This window comes from Aquarana catesbeiana, linkage group LG03 (assembly GCF_042186555.1).
Source record: "Aquarana catesbeiana isolate 2022-GZ linkage group LG03, ASM4218655v1, whole genome shotgun sequence".
In the NCBI taxonomy this organism is placed as follows: Eukaryota; Metazoa; Chordata; class Amphibia; order Anura; family Ranidae; genus Aquarana; species Aquarana catesbeiana.
Genome location: NC_133326.1, coordinates 557668216 through 557685269, shown reverse-complemented (window position 1 = coordinate 557685269; position 17054 = coordinate 557668216). Strand labels below are relative to the sequence as shown.

The 17054-nt window shown below is 42.8% G+C and overlaps 1 protein-coding gene across 4 annotated transcripts in view; it reads right to left on the bottom strand.

Annotated features, from left to right (window-relative positions):
* The window catches only part of PKP2 (plakophilin 2), a 177227-nt gene that overhangs the window by 38047 nt on the left and 122126 nt on the right, over positions 1 to 17054 (bottom strand). For all 4 annotated transcript variants that reach the window (XM_073621734.1, XM_073621733.1, XM_073621732.1 and 1 more), the window contains exon 6: positions 9043 to 9220. In XM_073621734.1, the coding sequence (XP_073477835.1) occupies positions 9043 to 9220 (178 nt within the window). The remainder of the gene's footprint in view (positions 1 to 9042; positions 9221 to 17054) is intronic.

Genomic DNA, 17054 nt, shown 5'->3' with positions numbered 1-17054 from the left:
AAACACAACGGAGTGTGAATAGGGGAAAATGTTCACACCAGTACCTTGCATTAATGCATGTGTATTAAACGTTTGTTACCGTGTGTTTTATGTCCAGCACATTAGGAAGCCTATTCATTTGGAACAGAGCTACAATGCTCCAAAGATGTTGAATACCACCCTCTCTATTTGTCCTGTTTACCATTATCACCGAAAGTGAAAGTAAAAGAAAATGCTACATTTAGGGTTATCCCCAGAAAAGTAATAGAGGGGACGTCTTCTAATGGGGACACTAGTTCTGGTGACCTGGGGGGCCCCAAGAAATTCCCTTAATTTGCAGGGATTTCCTATCACTTCCTGTTTGGCAATAGGACAGGAAGTGAAGGGAAATCCCCCCAATGGGACAAAGATTGCAAAAATAAAGCTTACAGAAGGTTAAAACCTTCCCTTACTCTATCCAAAATGGAAAAAAAAAAAAAAGTTTTGCCCATAGTTCTACCTTAACAAAAAAGTGGCAGGCATCCTTATTCCTTCATAGTAATGGAGTTCCACTTCAATTCTGCTGGTCAAGAAAATGTAATGTAAGACTGTTGAGGCTTGTCAACGTCTATCCACAATATTATCGTGCCAGTTAGCTCTGCAACTTCGACAACATGGTGTGATAATTTGTTGTCATCAGCAGACAGAAGCCTTAAGCTCGGCCTCCGACAATGTGACACCAGCTGTACACCTTGTAAATTATTAACGCATTGCTGTGTGCATTGTGCATGTGAAATGAGTGAGCATCAAGAGAACAGGTGTAGCCCCAGGCACACAGAAACCTTTATGGTATGGAGGAACTACAAGTCACAGCGCAGCTACACATCAGTCAGTTATTTTGCACAATGCACAATGCAGCTCTATATGAACCAGAGAAATGTCTATGATATTAATGATTTTTGCTTGTTTGCAGGTTAAGCAAACAGCCAAACTAAGGCGGTGGTTACACTTGTAGTTGAGAGGGGGAGAAGTAAAAACAACAGGTTGGACTGTGTTATTGCCATGCCCCAACTTTTCTCCCTGAGTGCCCATTCACACCACAAAAACATCCTCCAGCATGCGCGTTTTTAACACTTTTTTTGATGCACTTTACTGCATTCCAGTATGTCTCTGTGCAGGAAAAAAGCAGCATGTTGTACTTTTTTTTGTTTTCAGGAAACTAAAACCACTGGAACACATTGCGCTGGCATGAACTATGCCATTGTAACCCATGTAACATTCTTTCCATGCTTTTTTGAATGGGCCTTTGAGCCGCAAAGGCAGCAGATGGGGGGTGTACACATGCATGGCAAAAATGTATCCCTCCTGTCGTGTTCAGTTGACAGTACCGCCCACTAAATGCATCCAATCAACTGAATGGTGCTGCATCGCAATCTCCCCGCAACTATGTGCAATGTATGCAGTTGCTGTGCGACAGTGTGGGTTTTTCTGGGTTAAAACAGGTGGTGAGGAGATGACACAACACTGTGACTGTCTTTTTTTCTGCCAAACACTTAAAGCTGAGCACCACCCAAAAGGGGAAGCTCCGCTTGTCTGCCTCCTCTCCTGCCACATTTGGCACCATTTTTTTTTTTTGAGGGGGGGGGGGGAGTGGGTACCTGGTTTTGATAGGTACCCATTCCCACTTCTGGCTGAGTTCACTGTGGCAAACTAAGCTAGAAGTTCGGCCCCTTCCTCCTCCCCCCCTGCAGCCGGCCCCATTGAGAAAGGGCAGTGTGATTTGTGCACACACAGTAGGAAACCGGCTGTGAAGCAGCAATTCTTCACTGCTGGATGCCTGGACAGGTAAGTGCCCTAATTGTGAAATTCAGCAGCTACAGTATTTGTAGCTGTTGACTTTAAAAAAAAAAAAAATTTGTGGGGGGGGGGGGGGGGGGGGAGAACTCCTCTTTAACCACTTAAGCCACGGAAGATTTGCCCCCTTAATGACCAGGCCTTTTTTTGCGATACGGCACTGCGTCGCTTTAACTGACAATTGCGCGGTCGTGCAATGTTGTACAAAAACAAAATTGACGTTTTTTTTCCCCCACAAATAGAGCTTTCTTTTGGTGATATTTGATCACCTCTGCGCTATAAAAAAAAAAAGGAGCAACAATTTTGAAAAAAAAAAACAATATTTTTTACTTTTTGCTATAATAAATATCCCCCAAATAAAAAAAAAAAAACAAAACAATCTTCCTCCTCAGTTTAGGCCAATATGTATTCTTCTACATATATTTGGTAAAAAAAAAAAAAAAAAATTGCAATAAGCGTATATTGATTGGTTTGCGCAAACGTTATAGCATCTACAAAATAGGAGATAGATTTATGGCATTTTTAATATGAATTTTTTATATTTTGCTAGTAATGGCAGCGATCTGTGATTTTTATCAGGACTGTGACACTGCGGCAGACAGATCGGGCACTTTTGACACTTTTTTGAGACCACTGACATTTATACAGCGATCAGAGCTAAAAATAGCCACTGATTACTGTATAAATGTCACTGGCAGGGAAGTTAACACTAGGAGCAATCAAGGGGTTAGATGCGTGTCCTAGGGAGTGTTTCTAACTGTGGGGGTATGAGACTGCCTGGGGAGAAGACTGATAGTGGTTCCTAAGCATTAGGAACAACTAATCAGTCTCTTCATCCCTGACATAACAGAGATCTGCCTATTTACATTGACAGACCTCCATTCTGTCTCTGTGTGGAGCGATCCCGGTTTCCCCGGCGGGCATCGCGACCTCCAGGCACGTGCATCGGCTCAGTTGTCACGCCGCGGGCATGCGCCCCCTAGTGGTCTTAAAGCTACTGACGTACAGCTACAACGGCTAGTCCAGGGGAGCCAACCTGCCTCAGTATAACTGCGGCGGCTGGTCGGCAAGCAGTTAAGAACATGTTAGATCTAATAATGATAGAATAATAGAATACTTGTCAGCTTTTTCTGCTGTCTGTGTTCCCGTTAGAGAGATTCATCCTCCCTATTTGTCCTGTTTACCATTATCATTAAAAGTGAAAGTAAAAGAAAATTCCAAATTTTGAGTTGTCCCCAGAAAAATATTAGAGGGGAAATCTTCCAATGGAGACACTAGCTCTAGTGACCTGGAAGGAATTCCCTTAATTTTCAGAGATTCTCTCATTTCCTGCTTGGCTATGGGACGGGAAGTGCAGGGAAATCCTTGCAATCAAACACAGGTGACGAAAAAAATGTATAAATATATATATATACACATACATACATACATACACATACACACACACACAGTTAGGTCCATATATATTTAGGCACAATTTTAGATTTTTTTCAGGTACCGTATATACGCGAATATAAGCCGAGGCACCTAATTTTAGCACAAAAAACTGTGAAAACTTATTGACTCCAGTATAAGCCTAGGGTGGGAAATGTAGCAGCTACTGTAAGTGGAAAAGAGGGTCAACAATGCCCATCTGCAGCCTCATTGTGCCCATTTGCAGTCTCACTGTGCCATCTTCATGCCTCACTGTGCCATCTTCATGCCCCACTGTGCCATCTTCATGCCTCACTGTGCCATCTTCATACCCCACTGTGCCATCTTCATGCCCCACTGTGCCATCTTCATGTCCCACTGTGCCATCTTCATGCCCCACTGTGTCATCTTCATGCCCCACTGTGTCATCTTCATGCCCCACTGTGCCATCTGCATGCCTCACTGTGCCATCTCCCTGCCTCACTGTGTCCATCTGCAGCCTCATGTACCTGATCTCCACTGTGACATGCAGTCTGGTCGGCAGCCGTGCAGTGTAACAAAGCCCCGCCTCCTCCTCATCCGTGACGGAACAATGATTCAGTTTTCCAGCAGTGAGTCATTGTTCTGCCTATCACGGACGAGGACGAGGAGAAGGCGGGGCTTTGTTACACTGCACGGCCGCCGACTAGACTGCATGTCACAGCGCCGGGAGATCAGGTGCATTAGGCTGCTGATGGGCACAGTGAGGCAGGGAGACTCGAGTATAAGCCGAGGGGGCTTTTTAGCACAAAAAAAAGTGCTGAAAAAAATAGGCTTATACTCGAGTATATACAGTATTTACCAAAACATAGTCAAACTATAGTTATATGGACCGAAAGTGCACAATCTCAGGTTTAATTTGAGGGTATGAACATCGAAATCAGAAGGTGGGTTTAGGGATTACAGCTCTTAAGAATAGCCACCCCCCCTTTAAGGGATGAAAAGTAATTTGACAATTGAATCAAAAGCTGTTTCATGGCCAGGTTTGGGCCACTCCTTTGTTATTTCTTCATCAATTAAGCAGGTAAAAGTCTGGAGTTGATTCTGAGTGTGGTATTTGCATTTGGAATCTATTGCTGTGAACCTACATCATGCGTTCAAAGGAGCTGTCCATGCAACTGAAACAGGCCATTGTAAGGCTTCAAAAATGAAACAAATCCATCAGAGAGATAGCAACATCATTAAGAGTGGCCAAAATGGTATATTCTGAGAAAACAAGAATGTACTGGTGAGCTCAGCAACATAAAAAGACCTGGACGTCCACAGAAGGCAACAATGGTGGATGATCGCAGGATCCTCTCTATGGTAAAGAAAAACCCATTCACAACATCCAGACAAGTGAAGGACCCTCTCCAGGAGGTGGGGGTATCATTGTCAAAGTCTACAATCAAGAGAAGACGAGAGCAAATACAGAGGGTTCACCACAAGGTGCAAACCATTCATAAGCCTGAAGAATAGAAAAGCCAAATTAGACTTTGCCAAAAAACATCTAAAAAAGCCAGACCAGTTCTGGAAAAGCATTCTTTAGATGGATGAAACTAAGATTGATCTGTACCAGAATGACAGGAAGAAAAAAGTGTGGAGAAGGCTTGGAACAGCTTCTGATCCAAAGCACACAACCTCATCTGTGGTCACATGGTGGAGGCAAGATCCCACTTCTCTAACTTACTACATGCTGTACTTATTTTCAGCATAGCATGGTGCTGCGCAGTCAGCCACTTCACACCACACTGGTAGCAGTAGAACTGAATAAAATGTCACTTGAGAAACTTCAATACATTTCTAACAAAAAGAAACATAAACAGTGCGATGTGTCGAACTGGCACCCTGGCACTCTTTCCTCCCAGCACACCAGCAGCCATGTGTTCAGTGTGGCTCACTGGTGTGAATAAGGTCCGTCTAAGCTACTCAAAACCTCCATCTTCCATCTGCCGCAGACCTTTGCCCTGTCATGGCAAAATGGCTTCCTTTATGAGTCAGACAGGCATCACATATTTCTTGTTCCTTTTTTTTTTTTTACATATAAAGAATTCCTCCGATTCAAGCTATGTTGTCTGAGGATTACTTTAATTGTTTCAGCCTGAAAGAGCCATTGTGCTTAGACAATAGCAAATGCCAAATCTGCCAACCTGATTTACAGGAATGGTCAGGAGACCTGGCAGCCGAGTAGTCAATGTGAGGGGGGAAAGAATTTTGTAAGTCTGCTTTCTGAAAATAAAGGGAGAGTTCTGAAAGGAGCATGACTTTGATTGTCGGAGCCCTGAGAAAAAAGTGGCCTTGGCTACGTTCCTTCCTTAATGCTCTACTTTGCAGGAAAATTAAGCCTTTGAAGCTCAATTAAACCTTCAATTTACATCAGCTAAATACATTCCAGGTGCATAAAAAAAAAAGTGTACAAAAGACTTGGCTTTTATTTAAAAAAAAAAAAAAAAAGCCCAAGTTTAAAAAAAGCCTGTCCCCTGCCAGCATGATGTAGAGAATGACCCTTGCTCTCTGTGCAGAGACACTGGTCTCTCTGCAGAGGTCCAACACATCTCCTGCTGAGTAATGCTGCATACACACGATCGGACATTCCGACAACAAAACCGTGGGTCTATTTCCGACGGATGTTGGCTCAAACTTGTCTTGCATACACACGGTCACACAAATGTTGTCGGAAATTCCGAACGTCAAGAACGCGGTGACGTACAACACGTATGACGAGCCGAGAAAAATTAAGTTCAATAGACACTGCTTGATTCCGAGCATGCGTGGAATTTTGTGCATCGGAATTGTGTACACACGATTGGAATTTCTGACAATGGATTTTGTTGTCGGAAAATTTGAGATCCAGCTCTCAAATTTTTGTTGTCGGAAATTCCGACAGCAAATGTCCAATGGAGCCTACACACGGTCGGAATTTCCGACAACAAGCTCACATCGAACATTTGTTGTCGGAAATTCGTGTGTACACGGCATAAGAGTTCAAGATCACCAATCAGCAAAGCTCATGCCCCCAATGCTGATTGCAGAGTTCTAGCTAGGAATAATGTGCAATGTGTGTTGTAAATTATAAAGTATACCTAAAGCCAAAATGTTCTTTTTTAGTTCTGGATAGGGTAGAGAACGGTTAAAACCCCTGTCAGTTTACTTTTTGCTGTCTGTGTCTCACTGGGGAGAGATTTCCATACACTTCCGGTGCCAGATGTGAGCCCCTGCATGTACTGCTCCTTGAAAAAACAATTTAAATCCTTGTATGGCTGATATATCTCAAGAAGCAGTAATTGCACTGAACTGCTGAGATCTCCCTCTAGTGGCTAATCTACAGATATCTATATTTAACCCCTTCCCACTGGCTGTACCCATATATTTGGTAGCACAGCGGTGGACTGTAACGCCAGGTTGCCACATATATTGTACAGCTGGCACTGCCTGTTTTTTTGCCAGCGTGTGCTCATTGGGATCTGTTTGGTAGGATGGGCTTCCCATCACGTGACAACTGTGATAGCCAATCACATGATTGGGAGGCCTTCTTTCAATCTCTGGCATAAAGATCCCCTTAAATGGCTGGCTCCAACTAGCAGAAAGGGGTTAACCAGTTATGGACATTAGGTGTGCTACACATGCCCAATAAAGCTAATCTATTACTTTGGACATGCATAGTACACCCAGCGCCTCCTTCTCTGCAGATTTCCAGTCTTATTTACTAGCATGATAGCCGGGACTTTCTTCCTGTTCATGTGAAAAAAGGCATTTACAGAACAATTTGTGCAGTGTCAGGTAAAGTTACAATGTAGCAATGTTATTACTGTTTTATTGTAACTTCTCTGGTTCATTCACAGCTAATCAAAGGGGTAACCATAGCCCTGCATTGAACAAGAGGGATACATTTTAAAACTACCTTCCAAAAAGAAAACTTGTATAAACCAGCTTACCACACATAGATTACACATTTCAATCTCAACATTTTCATCATGCAACAATATTATGGATAGGAAAGAACTGTATTAAAGCTGAACTCTGGCTAAAGGATTGTTCACACTGGTGACTGTTCATTATGCAGACCCGCTGGTGTGCTTTGTGCATCTGTGCTGCGATTTATTGTACCAATCCATCACAATGTTTTCTTCTTTGTTATTTTTTTAACTTTATCAAAAGTTTAAAAACATTTTATTCAACTTTATGCACACATGGCTGTGGATTGTAATGTGCAGATACATTTTATGCAATACACCTGTATGGCAGGGGCATATCTACTGTGTTTGCCTTGGGAGGCATTTTTTAGGGGTCGGCACTTGTACCAGGATGACATAGCTCCCAACTGTCCCTGATTTGGAGGGACTGTCCCTGATTTAGAGCAATGTCCCTCTGTCCCTTTTTCCTCCTCATTTGTCCCTAATTTTGGCCTGATCATATAGTTGTATATAAAATGCACTTTTTATCTTTAAAAAAGTGTTTCCCAGTGCTAAACCTTTCATCCAATTTCTAAATTGCTGCATTTGTACATCTGAAAAGCCAATATAAAGGAATAATAGTGGTAAAAAAAGTCCTTGTGGATTTATTAAACCTTTTTTTGGTTAATTCTCCTTTAAGGGGGTGTGACAAGGGCCGTATCCTATGCCTACATACATTTTTTAGTAGGTGTCCCTCATTCCCATCTCAAAATGTTGGGAGGTATGGGATGATGCCTGCAGCTGCAGGCATCACCCAGTTTTGTTTTTTGGAGCCGGTGGTCGGCTCTCTTGTAATAGAAATCATAGCAGCTCTCTCAGGCTCTCCCGTCCCACCTGGAGAGCCGAGCGACCAGCTTTGATCGGCTGTTCGTAACAGTAAACTGGAAGCGATAACATCAATTCTGGTTTACTCGGAAACTGTCCGCGCTAGTTTTTAAAAATTCTAAAGCATTCAAAAACACTGATCTTGGTGTCTTGAATGCTTTTACATGCAGAGGAAGGGTTTAGGAGACCCCAGATCTCCCCATAAAAGAGTACCTGTCACATGCCTATTGCTGTCACAAAGATGTTTACATTCCTTGTGACAGCAATAAAAGTAAAAAAAAAAAAAAGAATAATTTAAAGAAAAAAAAAATGTAAGTGCCCCCATCCTCCCGTGCTCGCACGCAAGGGCGAAAGCGCGTGTTGGTCCCACATGCACGCCAAAAGCGATCGTCCTACACATGTGAGGTATCACCGCGAACATCAAAGAATGGGCAATTCTAGCAGCAGACCTCCTCTGTATATCTAAATTGCTAACCTGTAAGGGCTTTTAAAGCGTTGCCTATGGATAGTAGAATTTACGTAGTTTGTCGCCGTTGCATGGGAGTGCACAATTTTAAAGCATTTGGGATGGGACGAATTTAGATGGGGGGCACCCAATGTTAGTCTTGCCTAAGGCAGCACAAAACCAAAATACACCACTGCTGTATGGTGTGAACAAGGCATGTAAAAAAAAAAAAAAAAAAAACAATTGTTTTCTCTGTGTCCTTGAGTTGATCCTGTATAGATCTATGCTGATCAACACCGCTAAACTGACCTAGTGTGAATGAACCCTAAAAGATTTTTTTTTTTTTAACTAGACTTTTTCATTAAAATATGAAGAAAAGTTCCACCAGTCATCAAAACAGACAGGCAGTAGGCTCAATTCACAACCTAACATATCATAAAAGTGACAGTCCAATGAAATTTGAAAGTTACAATCACATGGCTGAAAACAGAGTGCCTTCAGGCGGATGCTAAAGCACTGTGAATTTAGCCTATTTCCTATTGTGAAATCATCAGAGTAACAGCTACATTTTATTACCTGAGACAGCCGGTGGCATTGTGGAAGATGTCAGAATCGTTCATCATGTCGTTCTTGGAGTACTCGCCCTCCTTCCAGCCGGAACAGGGGATGATAATGCTCTTGTTTAGGATGCTCAGAGCGTCCCGGATCAGCATAATCTTCAACTGGTCATTGGATGATAAGTTCCAGAGTAAGCCTACAATTATCAAAAATCTGGGATTAAAAATACTCTACAATATGGTACAGGCAAAAAATAGGAAATCAATTGTATTATATGAATGGGGCACAGAAAGCAAAAGCTATACAATTGTGGTGAACATTATAGTGATACTAAACACAGTTTAATTTACATTGTCCTTTCTATTTCTGTATGTGGATGATGGCACTGTAATTATTTTAATTAAAAAACCCATCTTTTTCCTAATCGATATACAGCTGTCACATGACCCAGCTCTTTCTCAGCCTGTCCGCAGGGAAACATAAGCATTAGGAGCTTTTAGTCCTCTGCTGCTGGTCACAGGAAATATATATTTTTTTTTTAAAATAGCCTTTGGAATACAGAGTAAAAATAAATAATTAATATCAGTAAATTGTTTTAAAATGTCATATAACTATATATTTGAAATCAAATCTTTATTATTTAAGAGGGAGGTGAAGCCTCCATTAATCTACATGTAATATCTCACCCCCATTGTGTTTAGCTGGCTAGTGGGCATGGAGGAGGATGGAGGGAGTGGCCAATCATTTACCACTGTGTATACGTGTATACTGTGTATACGCCCACATGTGGGACTTTATAGTCCCATGGACTGCTCAGCATAGAAACTCATTGAAAACTGAGCAAAATCCCTAGCTGCATTGGGGACTTGGACAGCAGAGGGAGATAGAGAACAGCAGGATCAACCAGTTTTTTGCAGAGTGCAGTTAACAAATCTCATAGTGACTGAGTGAGTATAAACAGCATTTATTGAGAGTTTTTTATGATGTGGGTTTAGTGACACTTTAAGGCTGGCCATACAATGTTCCTTTAGATTTATCAAACCCATATAATGTGAGGTCAACCCTAAACACTTTCAATTTGTATGCAATCAGGCAGGCCCTTGCACTACATAGTTGAAGGTAAATCTAAAGGAAATTGAATAAAAAAATTGTATAATGTATGGGCAGACTAAGGCCATGATTTATCAAACTGTAGATAAGGCATGCCAAATAGTGCTTAACCACTTGCTGACCAGCCGCCGTCATTATATGGCGGCAGGTCAGCTCGTTCCCATGAATTGACGTACCCGTACATCGGCTCTTTTAAAAGAGCCATAGCAGGCGCGCGCGCCCGCTGTACGGCAGGGGACCCAATGCGCGTGGCCAGTGGGCGTGATGTCCGCTGTCCATCCGCGATCGCGGGCACAAGAGCCAGAACAGGGATTTGTGTGTGCAAGCACACAAATCCCTGTTCTGACAGGAAAGGAGAGACAAATCTCCTGTTGCTGCTAATCAGGAACAGCGATCTGTCTCCTCCTCTAGTCAGTCACATCCCCCCACAGTTAGAAACACACAAGAGGGAACACATGTATCCCCTTGATCGCCCCCTAGTGTTAACCACTTCCCTGCCAGTGACATTTACACAGTAATCAGTGCATTTTTATAGCACTGATCGCTGTATAAATGTCAATGGTCCCAAAAATGTTTTAAAAGTGTCTGACCTGTCCACTGCAATGTCGCAGTCCTGCTAAAAATCAGATCATTACTAGTAAAAAGAAATAAATAATAAAAATGCCAGAAATCTATCCCATATTTTGCAGACGCTATAACTTTTGCGCAAACCGATCAATATATAAGCTTATTGTGATTTTTTTTACCAAAAATATATAGAATACATATTGGCCTAAACTGATATTGAAATTATATGAAATTTGTTTTTTTTTAATTCATTTTTTCTGGATATTTATTATAGCAAAAAGTTAAAACTATTTTTTTTTTTTCAAAATTGTTGCTCTTTTTTGTTTATAGCGCAAAAAATAAAACCGCAGGAGGTGTTCAAATACCGGACAAGGTATGGTGAGAAATACTCCTGCGCTAGTGAGCCGTTTGTTGTAAGAGAAGGGTAGTATTGTAAAAAGTGAGAGAACTGGAGGAGATAGTGAAGCATGTCCCGCTGCCTTAACTGACCAGGGGTGGTCTGGAAAAGACTGTTTAGTAGGAGGTGGATGGAGAGTGCGTGATCAGACGCTCACATCAAAACAGGTTAGGTTTAATCATTTATATGGAATACAAACATATAAAAATGAAATCATACAATTACTACGTAGCATAAAAACAGATAACAAAATAAGTACTAAAAAGTTCAAATTGGGGTATGCCCATGTTGAGGCAGGTAATTAAAAATGTCTGACGCGTTTCGAGGGTAACCTCTTCATCAGAGCCAGGAGAACAGGAGCACAGTCTGTATGGGCCGGTAGGCCGACATGTGTACATGGGAAGAAGTGGCTAGTTGGAGGGTATGTCCTGTAATGGATATTTAGTTATTCTAAGTTCCATACCAGTCCCTGTCCAGGCGTTCTGCAAATGTATTAGATATGTATATAGTTGTATTTTCCTTTGTAGTTGTGCTTGGCTGTTGGATGTGCCTGTCTCCAGTAGGTATGGAGGAGCAGCTGCAGCCTGTATGTGTCCTTAAGGGTGGGAAGCCATTTGATCCTGGAAGTTGGAAGGGGGAGGAGGTGTCCTTTAAGGTTGCTGGAGCCGTGGATGCCTGAAAGTAGTGTATCTTTCTGCATGGGATAGGCAAGTATTCACCAAAAGAAAGCTCTATTTGTGGGGAAAAAGGGACATTAATTTTGTTTGGATACAGCGTCAAGTGTCCAGCAGAGGACGAGGAGGATCGGTCGGGAGAAGACATCGGGGTCGGGGAAGAAATGGAGGACACTGCTTGCCGCCTGCCGCCGTCACCCGCTGCCCACCCAAGACAAGGTAAGTGCCGGGCAGACGGCAGGGGCACAGTAGCAGCACTTGGGGCACAGTGGCAGCACTTGGGGCACAGTGGCAACATTTGGGGCACAGTGGCAGCACCTGGGGCACAGTGGCAGCATTTATTGGGCACAGTGGCAGCATTTGGGGCACTGTGGCAGCATTTAATGGGCACAGTGGCAGAATTTAATGGGCACGGTGGAAGCATTTGGGGAACAGTGGCAGCATTTAATGGGCACAGTGGCAGCATTTAATGGGCACAGTGGCAACATTTGGGGCACAGTGGCAGTGTTTGATGGGCAGAGTGGCTGCGTTTGATGGGCAAAGTGGCTGCAGTTGATGGGCAAAGTGGCTGCGTTTGATGGCACAGTGGTTGCGTTTGATGGGCACAGTGGCTGCGTTTGATGGGCACAGTGGCTGCGTTTGATGGGCACAGTGGCTGCGTTTGATGGACAAAGTGGCAGCGTTTGATGGACAAAGTGGCAGCGTTTGATGGACAAATTGGCAGCGTTTGATGGCACAGTGGCAGCGTTTGATGGCACAGTGGCAGCGTTTGATGGGCACAGTGAGGCTGCAAATAATGGGGTTTTTTTTTCCAGAATTTTTCAATTTGTTTGCGCCCCCCCCAAAAAATTTTGAGCACCAGCTGCCACTGACAATTATGCTTTATAATATAGTACAAGTGAGTACTACACATCAAAGTAAGAACAAGAATTGCTTCCAGGTAAATGTTATGATAAGAAGTCAGAATATGTACTTGTACAATTAAAGCCTTCATTTAATTAGCAGTTTCGCCTTGCACTCATGTATTTTTAGACTGTTTTTGTGCTCTGTGTGACAGGGGTGGGAATCTGCATCAAGTTACAATGTGCAGCATGAGCAAAACAAACCATCACGCTTATCTGAAAGTCGATTGCTGGACTAAAAGCAGTAAGGAAAACTGTTTTATTTTTCAAAATGCAAAAATTATGAAAAATGGGCTGTTACTAGCGTTCTTCTGCCACCTCAGCTAGGTTAAAGCCGGCCATAGATGTGTCATTTTTTGTTTTTGTTTTTTAGGCCTCTTTCACACGGACTGTCCGTTCAGGTCCGCCTGTCAGTTTTTTAGGCGGACGTGAACGGACCCTCCATAGACCTCTATGAAGCGTCGGATGTCAGCGGTGACATGACTGACATCCGACCCGCTCTGATCCAAAAAAGTGTGACGGAGGAAAAACCTACTCGGACTCTACGGTCCGTCGTCATCCGATCCCCCATAGGGGAGAGCGGCACTCTGACAGGTCCGTCCCTGCACAGTGTGCAGGGACGGACCTGTCATCTTCCTGCTCAGCGGGGATCGACGGAGCGATCCCCCGCTGAGCAGAGCGGGCTCCGTACACGGACACGTCCGTGTGAAGGAGCCCTAAATGTTAGATAAGTTCCCTTTTTATCAAACTGATAGAGTTTTCAGACTGTTTCAATTTTAGCTTACATGAAATGAAAGAAAATTAGGTCTATTTGTGTCTGAGTTCTTATGTGTGTTAAACATTTGAATAAAGTATATGTATCAAACTACTGAGTGTGATATTTTAAATATACTCAATATCACCTGTTGCGGTTAGGTACCTTATGAAATGATAATAAGAGAGAAATAAGGAAGAGAAGAAAAAAGATAGAAAGAAAATAAGGGTAAGGAAAGGGGGGGGGGGTAGAGAGCATAAGGTGTTCCGGAGGCATAATCTATTCTTATAGTTTTATCATTGTTGTATATCAAAATGTTAGTTACCACGACTGGAGTACCTGGTGGTCAAAGTTTATAGGTAAACAATGTGTGATCCATGGTTTCCATAGACTTTCATATCCTTTCAGATGTTCTTTATCTAGGGCTTCCATTTTTGCATGCAACAGTGACCGATTCATTCTGTGCTTGGTTTCTTTAGTAAGGGAGTTTTTCATGCTTTAGTTATTGTCTGTTTCGCGGCCGTCATAAGTTGTATGAATAGCTTGAATTATTTACGAGTCATGTAATCAGGTTTTATATTTAAAAGTGCAATTTCTGGATCTGGTATTATTATTTCAAACATTTCTGAAGGGAGTAAAAAAACCTTTTTCCAGTATTTTTTTATAATAGAACAATTCCACCTCATGTGTATATATATATATATATATATATATATATATATATATATATATATATATATATACCTCATTCTGAACAGCCGCGAAAGCAGAGACCTGAGTAATCAGGCGTGAATGTAGCTATTGTAGCAGGAACCAAATACCAGCGTGAGAGTACCTTGTAGGTGGTTTCAATATCTCTCACATTATAAGAAAAAGATTTGATATTGGACCAGATTGCAGACCATTTACCTAGCAATGTGGAGTATATTGTTGATATGAAACCTCTGGCATGAGGGTCTTTCATGCATATATTTTCAAACTTAGTAAAATGATCTACAGTCGTCAATGCTTAGTAAAGAAATACAAAAGTTCTTATTTTGAAGGTAACAAAATATTTCTGATTGGGGGAGCCCAAAAGACTTGCATAAGTCTGGGCAGGGACGGATTGCTGTATTTGGGATCATGTGAAGTAAACAAGTTTTACCTACTTTGGACCAAGCCCAAAAAGATCTGGGATAAGTCCACAGTGGATAAAAAGCTGTGTTTTTGAGAAAAGATAGAAGTGGATTATGTTTGGATTGCAGACCCTGAGAGTTTTTGAGTCTATCCTAGATAGCTAGAGAATGTTTAATGATTGGGTTTTTTAAAGTTTTACAATCTATGGGACATAACCATAAAATATTGTGTATGGAGAGAGGGTCACAATCTATTGCTTTGGAGTCATTTTTTTTTTTTTGATTAACCAGCGGTTTCCTCAACCACACATGCAAGGCGAGTGGAGAAATCTGTCCCACTGTGCTATTGTATTCTGACAGCAGGGGCTCCTCCGCTGTCAGAATAAACTGATCAACATTGCAGATGCCCATTGAATGAAAAATTTCCAACCATTTCCCATTCGACAAAAGTCGACAGTCCCTGCTGAAGTGGATGGATTTAGAAACCATGTATGGCCAGCTTAAGCTGTATTGCTAACCTACAGTAAAAAAAAAAAAAGTATGGCCATGGACCTGGCTGTCTGAATCACAAGTAAAGCTGAACAGAATTAAAAAATATATGGCAGGAAAATCTAATATATATTAGAAGGCCAGTATGGTGGCCTGAATTTATGGGAGGAGCCCGATGGGTATTTAAGCTGGCCGCTCGCCCTTGCTCTCTGTCGGTTCCAGTGCGTGATACTATACGTCTCTGGGCCAGCTCTTCCCAGCGCACCTCAAGTTCGTGAGTCTGTTTGTTTGATTACACATGTCTTCCAGCTTCCTCGTACGTGCTCTTCATCGGCGGTTCTTGCTCGCTGTTGCAGGTAGGGTTCGTACCTTTTCGTTCATACGCAATGTTACGATTCGTTATGTTTTCTATCCTGCATGTCTTTCGTTCTTTGCTGCCTCCGAGTTGTTGTCGGTCGTGTCCTGACGTCATTCGGCACAGGTGTAGTAGATTTGTACAGTATGTCCCCTCGGCCTTGTTGGTCATCCCATGCCACAAACATATGTTTCATTTGTAGATCCAAGCTTCCGAGCCACCATCGGTTGTTGTCCGATTTCACTCGATACAGGCTTTGTTGCTCATAGGATTCACAGTCTATGGTGTTGATGTCTCATCCATTTGGAGATGAGCATGTATTGTTTTCACGGGTTCCGTGGCTGAGTGAGGTGGTAATTAGACCCACCTGGTGCCTTGTCTGCACTTAATTAGCCTGGGGGGTTGGGTGGCTGGTATAGGTTTGGTTTAGAGTAAGGGGTGGCCTACACTCTGCAACCAATTCGTATCGCTTTCACTTCATACTTTTCAACCATATTCATTGACCCTACTACCGATTCGTATCAGATACGTTGCATACCTACCACGGTCCGATTCAAACCTAGTCGCGTCAGTGGCACAACGGTTCGCATCAGACACGTCCTGCATCAATTCATACCGCTCACCCTCATACCCTACAAAAGATTCGCTGTTATGTCATCTTACTCACCAATTCATATCACGTTCATGCCATACGCATCACTCTGATTCGAGCCTAGTCGCCTTGGCGGCACATCGCTTTGCATCAGCCGCATCCCACACACCGATTCGTATCGATTCGTACCATACCCTACAATTCGTTATATATATAATTTTTCTGACCGATTCTTACTGCTCACCCCCATACCCTACTAACGATTTGTTGGTTCACTCACTGGTTCATATCACTTGTTGCCACACGCATCATTCCTATTCGAGCCTAGTCGCCTTGGCAGCACAACGCTTCGCACTGATTCTTAGTGGTTCGTACCATACCCTACGATTCGTTATTCATATCATTGTTCTGACCGATTCGGATCGTGTCAGCAGCTTCGTGCATCACACTCCAAATCGAACCTAGTCGCACCGGCGACACAACGGTTCGCATCACACGCACGGATTCATAGCGGATCGTACCATACCCTATGATTTGTTACTCATATCTTTGCTCTGACTAATTCAGATCGTGTCAGCAGCAAACATGCATTACACTCCAATCCGAACCTAGGCGCGTCAGCGGCACTACGGTTCGCACTGGATACATCCCGCACAAGTCATACCGCTCACCCTCATACCTTACAAACGATTCGTTATGTCATCTATCACTTTCGTGCCACACGCATCACTCCTATTCGAGCCTGGACGCCTTGATGGCACAATGCTGCGCATCAGTCGCATCCCACACACCGATTCGTAACGGTTCGTACCATACCCTACGATTCATTATTCATATCATTTTCCGACCGATTCGGATCATGTCGGCAGCTACATGCATCACAATTCAAACCGAACCTAGTCGCATCAGCGGCACAATGGTTCGCATCACTCGCATCACACGCACTGATTCATAGCGGTTCATACCATACCCTACGATTCGTTATTCATATCATTGTTCTGACTGATTCGGATCGTGTCAGCAGCTACATGCATCACACTCCAAACCAAACCTAGTCGCATTGGCGGCACAATGG